The sequence below is a fragment of the Mchenga conophoros genome, linkage group LG7, assembly GCF_057382185.1.
Source record: "Mchenga conophoros isolate Kocher_MC1m ecotype Shallow Benthic linkage group LG7, M_conophoros_male_GT1.1, whole genome shotgun sequence".
Classification (NCBI taxonomy): Eukaryota; Metazoa; Chordata; class Actinopteri; order Cichliformes; family Cichlidae; genus Mchenga; species Mchenga conophoros.
This window is the reverse complement of record NC_140532.1, coordinates 68,084,156-68,092,527: the sequence shown is the minus strand read 5'-3', so window position 1 is coordinate 68,092,527 and position 8,372 is coordinate 68,084,156. Positions and strand designations below refer to the sequence as shown.

At 44.8% G+C, this 8,372-nt stretch overlaps 1 protein-coding gene across 1 annotated transcript; it reads left to right on the top strand.

Moving 5' to 3' along the window:
• chrm4b (cholinergic receptor, muscarinic 4b) lies at positions 1-8,205 on the top strand. The gene is made up of 3 exons (XM_085281018.1): positions 1-282; positions 1,128-2,020; positions 7,240-8,205. Exons 1-3 carry the CDS (start codon positions 168-170, stop codon positions 7,651-7,653), a joined length of 1,422 nt encoding a protein of 473 aa, XP_085137144.1. The 5' UTR covers positions 1-167; the 3' UTR covers positions 7,654-8,205.
• Positions 8,206-8,372: the final 167 nt, after the last annotated feature.

Below are 8,372 nucleotides of genomic sequence, written 5' to 3'. Positions count from 1 at the left end.
GGAGGAAAAGAGATGATATTAGGACTGTAAATAAGCACTCTGACAGTGCTGGAGGTTTCCGTTTGCTTCTCTGTGCCTGCTGCAGTGTCTTCACTAACGGTAATGCTGGGAGGAAGATGAAGTTAAAACCCGTGTGGTGGTAACTGAAGCTGGGCTCATCTTCTCTAATGTGTCATTACATCCCACATCTGATGACGTCAGGACGGAGGCTGCATGTAAACTGCTGCAGATGGACTGATGGACAGGCAGACAGCGGCAAGCTGAGCAGCTCCAACACCCCCGGTGAGCTGGACCGAACCTCTGAACGCGCTCGCAGCAACTCCTGCCGGTTCATTCTGTCAGGAAATCTGCTTTTATTTTGAAGGCTTAAACGTGTTTTTCAGTCAGTTCCTCAGAGCTGGAGGAAATTTCTCTGAAGTGAAAGTACTTTTACCAAGGTAATAACACAGAAGTGCAAAAGCTGCACCTCGAGCAGGTAAATGTCGATGTGAGTGTGACACAGCTGTGACTGTATCTGATCAGAGCTGCAGCTCATCGTTAGTTTGTCACATTTATCCGTCGTTTCCACATGAATGCTCCTTTTGCACATTTAAATCTTTCATGTGGTCCAAACTGAGGTTTGGGAATGATCACAGGAGTTTCAACATTTTGCATTAAATGTAACGAGATCTTTATAATAAACTTCAAACATCTTCAGTTTTTGCTGCAAGAAAATAAAATCCTGCACGAGGAGAACTTCGTATAAACTGTTTAGCTTCATCGTTTCTGTGTGAGCTGCAATAAAACAGCTTCTGTGAGGAAGAGGAAATCATTCTCAGGAAGATACTGATTCATTTTCAGGGCAAGTATACAAAGTTCTTTCTTTTAATTATATTAGTAAAAGTCATTAACATCCATTGATGACCATTTGATGTTCGCTTCTTTGATTTGCTCTTTATCTCCTGAGTTGATGGGAAAATAACCAGTACATCAGGAACTCTTTGAATTTCACACACTAGGCTGACGGTTCAGTGTTGACTGATTTAAGGAACGCTGTCTTTTCTGTTTTAACACTTGTTATTATTTTGTGGTCACTTTGATCTCGTTTCAGTTCAATAATTTCAAAGTCTTCTTGTGTGTGACTTTAGGAAACATGGAACCGACGCCTACTTTGCTCCGCCTCTCCGTCAACACCTCCCGTGTGCCTCCGCTCTCACCACCATATCCGTACAGCACCGCTCAGCTGGTCCTCATTGCCATGGTTACCACCTCCCTCAGCATCCTCACCGTTCTCGGCAACACTTTGGTGATCCTGTCCATCAAAGTGAACCGTCACCTACAGATGGTCAACAATTACTTCCTGCTGAGCCTGGCGGTGGCCGACCTGATCATCGGCCTGTTCTCCATGAACGTGTACACGCTGTATAAGCTGCAGGGCCGCTGGCTGCTGGGCCCCGTGCTATGTGACGCGTGGCTCGTCCTTGACTACGTGGCGAGCAGCGCCTCGGTCCTGAACCTGCTGCTCATCAGTCTGGATCGGTACTTTTGCCTGACGCGACCGCTCAGCTACCCAGTGCGGCGGACGGGCAGGATGGCGTGCCTGATGATTGCTGCCGCCTGGCTGCTTTCTTTCATTCTCTGGGCTCCCGCCATCCTGTCCTGGCAGACAGATAAGGGCGGGCGCGTCGTCCCTCACGATCAGTGTTACATCCGTCTACTTGTTAGCCCTGCTGTTACTATGGGGACGACTCTTCCCTCCTTTTACCTGCCGGCAATCATCATGATCGGCCTCTACAGCCACCTGTCAGTTGCCAGCTACAGCCGAATGAGTGTGCTCATGCCAAACCAGGGTGCTCTCAGGGCTTCCAGTCCCTCCTTGAAAGACTTCCTGCTGAGGCGGCGAGGCATGGGGACGAGTGACCCCTGCTCAGACCTGACCCCGAACCAGCTCCAGTCCTGCACGCCAAAGACCAGAAGGAAGAAGAAGACATGTAGAAGTCCAGATGATACAGCGCAGGCCGAGAGTAGCTGGAGACACTGGGTAAGGATGTGTTTCATCTGTTTACCGTCTCTAATGTTGTTGTCAGGGGGCGCTGTCACTTCCTGTTCACTCTCTGCGGTAGAGTATCACTTCCTGTTCCTGTTCCAACACACAGTGGTGTTCTTGTAGCAGTTTATTAAAAACCGTATAGATAACTTCGCTTTTCATATCTTCACGCACTTTACTCGCTTCGTCTTTAGGGTTTCGCTAGCTTAGCTTAGCTCATAGCCAACTCGCTAGCAGTTTTCAGTTTTATTTGTCATATGCAAATTAGCACAGGGTCAACATCGCAATGAAATGTATTTGATGAGCAGCAGTCACTCAGCAGCATGGTATAGTAGAAAAAATAAAATAAAATAATAAAAAATATATAGAAAAATAGAAAAGAGCAAAATATTAATAAGATGTAGTAAAAGAAAAAGAGATTTTCAGTTAACTGACTATATATATATGTATGTATAAATATATGTACACTAGTGATTAAATTAAGAAAATCTTAAACAGGAATGTGAGGGGGGGCAGATGGGATATTGCACAGGAATGAGCAGCAGAAAATTACAGTATTGCACTTTTAAATATAAATATCAATGACAATAAAGTGGAGTGACCAGTGCAGATTATACAGAGTACTTGTGAAGCTGCAGGTAGCTTCTGAGCGCGTCCTGTGGACTGTGTGTGTGTGTTTAAGTGTTGTGGTTGAGGTGTCGTATGGCTTGGTGGTAAAAACTGTTTTTTAGTCTTGTAGTCCGAGCAGACAGACTCCTGTAACATCTGCCAGATGGTAACAAGGAGAACAGCTGATGTGCTGGGTGGCTGTGGTCCTTGATGATGGAGGCTGGAGATAAATGTCCTGAATGGCAGGAAGCCTCGTGCCAGTGATGTGCTCTGCTGCCTTCACCACCCTCTGTAGTGATTTCTGGCTGCTGGCTGAGCAGCTTCGTACCAAACTGTGATGCAGCTCGTCAGCAAGCTCTCGATCGCACACCTGTAAGAATTTGAGGTGATGTTGGCGTTCATGCCAAACTTCCTCAGCCTCCTCAGGAAGTAAAGCCACTGGCGAGCTTTCCTGATAGCAGTGTCTGTGTGAGGGTCCAGGAGAAGTCCTCTGTGATGTTGACTCCAAGGAATTTGAAGCTGCTGACCCGTTGATGTGGATGGGCTGGTGTTCCCATGGCATCTTTACCTGTCCTGCACTTTCCTGCACATTGTGTCACATGTTTAGTTAGAGGAGCAGTGACCTCGCTGCGAGGCTTCACATTATGATCATTTTTAGACATTTATCATTCTTCCAGTTATTTCTTTGAGCTCACTGAGCTGGGCCTTCACATGCAGCAGTGTGTCTTCCGATTTCTGAACGCTCCAACTTCCTGTCACTTTGTTGCTGGAACACCTGGATTTCCACAATAAAGCATATTTCTGTTCTATATATCTATGAGTGTTTACAGGCTGCAGAATGTGTGGGTACAAACAAAATGCCTTTTTTGACATTAATAAAGCTGATCTGAGCACAGCAGCCGAGTGATCCTGAGCTCCTTATTAGTGTTTAAAATGATATCGTTATGAGGCGGAGGAGGAAACGCGGCATTTTGTCCACTTTAATGAGCTCTGCATAAATATTTGGAGGCTGGCTGAGAGTCCGGGCTGCTGCTCGGAGGGTCGAGGAACTCGGATGGCAGATCTGTGACTGCACTGCAGCACATTTGTGTCAGAGCGGAGGTTATGGAGGAAAAGAGATGATATTAGGACTGTAAATAAGCACTCTGACAGTGCTGGAGGTTATTCCTCAGCCTCTCAATCTGGAGGCCAGGATTACTGAATTGGAGACTCGGCTTCGCACCCTTCATTCACCCGTAGCTAGCCAGGCCCCTGTAGCTGGTGCAGCCGAAGATAGCGTAGGCCCCGCTAGCTGTTCCCCGGCAGACCCCAAGCAGCTGGGGAAAGAGGGTGGCTGGGTGACTGTGAGGAGGAACATAGTCCTAAACAGAAGCCCCAGGTACACCACCAACCCATTCATGTGTCTAACCGTTTTTCCCCACTCGGCGACACACCCGCCGGGGGTCAAACTCTGGTAATTGGTGATTCTGTTCTCAGACATGTGAAGCTAGAGACACCGGCAACCATAGTCAATTGTCTTCCAGGGGCCAGAGCAGGCGACATTGAAGGAAAAACTGCTGGCTAAGGGTAAACGTAAATTCAGTAAGATCATAATTCACGTCGGCAGTAATGACACCCGGTTACGCCAATCGGAGGTCACTAAAATCAATATTGAATCGGTGTGCAACTTTGCCAAAACAATGTCGGACTCTGTAGTTTTCTCTGGTCCCCTCCCCAATCAGACCAGGAGTGACATGTTTAGCCGCATGTTCTCCTTAAATTGCTGGCTGTCTGAGTGGTGTCCCAGAAACGATGTGGGCTTCATAGATAATTGGCAAACCTTCTGGAGGAAACCTGGTCTTGTTAGGAGAGACGGCATCCATCCCACTTTGGATGGAGCAGCTCTCATTTCTAGAAATATGGACAAATTTATTAAACCCCCCAAAATATGACTATCCAGAGTTGGGACCAGGAAGCAGAGCTGCAGTCTTACACGCCTCTCTGCAGCTTCTCTCCTCCTGCTACCCCCCCAAAAACCCATCTCCATAGAGACTGTGTCAGCTCCCAAACAGACAAAAAACAAACTAAAAACCAGCAACAAACAACTTAAACATAAACAATCACAAAGAAAGAACAATACAGTATCCACATCTGAACCAAAGAGTAAAACAGTGAAATGTGGATTATTAAATATTAGGTCTCTCTCCTCCAAGTCTCTGTTAGTACATGACTTAATAATTGATCAACAAATCGATTTACTCTGCCTTACAGAAACCTGGTTGCAGCAGGATGATTATGTTAGTTTAAATGAATCAACACCCCTGAGTCATTCTAACTACCAGAAACCTCGAAGCACAGGCCGAGGGGGAGGTGTGGCAGCAATTTTTCACACCAGCCTATTAATTAATGAAAGACCAAGACAGACTTTTAATTCATTTGAAAGCCTGATGCTTAGCCTCGTCCACCCCAGCTGTGAAACTCAGAAACCAGTCTTACTTGTTATCATCTATCGTCCACCTGGGCCTTACACAGAGTTTCTGTCTGATTTCTCAGACTTTATATCTAATTTAGTTCTGAGCTCAGATAAAATAATTATTGTGGGTGATTTTAACATCCATGTAGATGCTAAAAATGACAGCCTCAACATGGCATTTAATCTGTTATTAGACTCAATTGGTTTCTCTCAAATGTAAAAGAACCCACCCACCACTTTAATCACACTCTAGATCTTGTTTTAACATATGGCATAGAAACTGAACATTTAACAGTGTTTCCTGAAAACCCTCTCCTGTCTGATCATTTCCTGATAACATTTACTTTTACAATAATTGATTACACAGCGGTGGAGAGTAGACTTTATCACAGTAGATGTCTTTCTGAAAGTGCTGTAACTAAGTTTAAGAATATAATCCACCCACTGTTATCATCTTCAATGCCCTGTACCAACACAGAGCAGAACAGCTATCTGAACGCTACCCCAACAGAGGTCGATTATCTTGTTAATAATTTCACCTCCTCACTACGTACGACTCTGGATACTGTAGCTCCTGTGAAAACTAAGGTCTCTAATCAGAAGTACCTGACTCCGTGGTATAATTCTCAAACACGTAGCCTAAAGCAGATGACTCGTAATCTGGAGAGGAAATGGCGTGTCACAAATCTAGAGGATCATCATTTAGCCTGGAGAAATAGTTTGCTGCTTTATAAGAAAGCCCTCCGCAAAGCCAGAACATCTTACTATTCATCACTGATTGAAGAAAATAAGAACAACCCCAGGTTTCTCTTCAGCTCTGTAGCCAGGCTGACAAACAGTCAGAGCTCTGTTGAGCCAACCATCCCTTTAACGTTAACTAGTAATGACTTCATGAACTTCTTCACAAATAAAATTTTTATCATTAGAGAAAAAATTACCAGTAATCATCCCACAGATGTAATATTATCTACAGCTACTCTTAGTACCATTGATGTTAAGTTAGACTCTTTTTCTCCAATTGATCTTTCTGAGTTAACTTCAATAATTACTTCCTCCAAACCATCAACGTGTCTTTTAGACCCCATTCCTACAAAACTGCTCAAAGAAGTCCTGCCATTAATTAATTCTTCGATCTTAAATATGATCAACCTATCTCTAATAATCGGCTATGTACCACAGGCCTTCAAGCTGGCTGTAGTTAAACCTTTACTCAAAAAGCATCTCTAGACCCAGCAGTCTTAGCTAATTATAGGCCAATCTCCAACCTTCCTTTATATCAAACATCCTTGAAAGAGTAGTTGTCAAACAGCTAACAGATCATCTGCAGAGGCTTATTTGAAGAGTTTCAGTCAGGTTTCAGAGCTCATCACAGCACAGAAACAGCTTTAGTGAAGGTTACAAATGATCTTCTTATGGCCTCTGACAGTGGACTCATCTCTGTGCTTGTCCTGCTAGACCTCAGTGCAGCGTTCGATACTGTCGACCATAATATCCTATTAGAGCGATTAGAACATGCTGTAGGTATTACAGGTACTGCACTGCAGTGGTTTGTATCATATCTATCTAATAGACTCCAGTTTGTGCATGTAAATGGAGAGTCCTCTTCACACACTGAGGTTAATTATGGAGTTCCACAGGGCTCAGTGCTAGGACCAATTCTGTTTACATTATACATGCTTCCGTTAGGCAGCATCATTAGAAGACATAGCATACATTTACACTGCTATGCAGATGACACCCAGCTCTATCTGTCCATGAAGCCAGATAACACACACCAATGAGTTAAACTGCAGGAATGTCTTAAAGACATAAAGACCTGGATGGCCGCTAACTTTCTGCTTCTTAATTCAGATAAAACTGAGGTTATTGTACTAAATCTTAGAAATGCCTTATGAAGCCAGACGCTTCCTCTGGATAGCATTACTTCAGCCTTCAGTGACACTGTAAGGAAACCTTGGAGTCATTTAAATGACTCTAAGATGACCTGCTCTACCTCCCAAAGATGGCTGTAGTCTAAAAGGCAAGAGAATGGACAAAGAATGCAAAGAGAGCATGTGTCTACTATATTGGCTCCCTGTTCAATCCAAATAGAGAGATTGGTTGTAAGGCCGCCTGATGAAAAGAAGTGAAGGTGGCTTGTTTGTCTCCTCAGAAGCATCCCTCTCAAACTGCTGTCAAACCCACCGGAGACGAAGACCACAACAAGACTGAATCTGAAGACTCATTCAACGCTGACCTCCACAGGGCGGCCTCGGCAGTCTTCTCCTCCTGCCCCGACATCAGCTCACATGAGAGGAGGCGGCAGCGAGTGATGGCGAGGGAGAGGAGGGTCACGAGGACCATCCTGGCCATCATCCTGGTATTTGTCCTCACCTGGACGCCGTACAATGTCATGGCCGTTGTTGCTGCCTTCTGCCATTGCCGCATTCCTGACGCCCTGTGGACCACAGGATACTGGCTGTGCTACGTGAACAGCACTGTCAACCCCGGCTGCTATGCCCTGTGCAACGTGACCTTCAGAAAAACCTTCTGCAGCCTCCTGCGCTGCCGCTGCAGGCGGCTGTAACAGCACTGGTGCGTTTTTGTTTTGTTTTTGGCAGCTGGCTTTTTGCTTTCCTTTCATGGAGTTTGGTCCTATCGCAGGTTTCCATCTAAATGTAGAAGGAGATTTAAGATGGGCAAAACAAATGCGAACAAAAGGTTGTTTCCATCCTTGCAGCTCAGTGGTTGGTCTGACAAACAGCCGGTGGTGCAAAACGTCCTTAAATCAAAGCAGATAATGCCATCATGTCTCCATTTCCAGCTCAGATGACATGGCCTCTTATCACAATTTGGGCTGTAAATGTTTGATGTTTATGTAGTTAATTAATCCATCTACTTCCTGCTGCTTCTCCATGATGTGTTTAATGAGCAGTGACTGATGTAACAAGGCATAAATGCTGTCAAGGCTGCAGCTACTGTTCATCTTTATTATTAAGAAAGTGTTTGGTAGATGCAGCACAATAAAGGAAATAAAACAGCGTCATTACTGCTAAGAAACACGTTTAAGGCTGTGAACATGCTTATTTCTGGTAGAAAGTTTTAACATGAAAGTCTATGACTCTGCTGGAGCCTCTAGTGGACTTTGGTTGCCTCAGAGGTTGCTTGGTGGAGACCAGAAGCAGAGTTAAAGCAGATTTTTGTGTTTTTAGTTGAAACTGTAGAGGACCGAGAATAGAACCCTGAGGAACTCCTGGAGAACTTACCGACACTTTAAATGTGGAGAAGTCGATCTGTCTGCTTAAA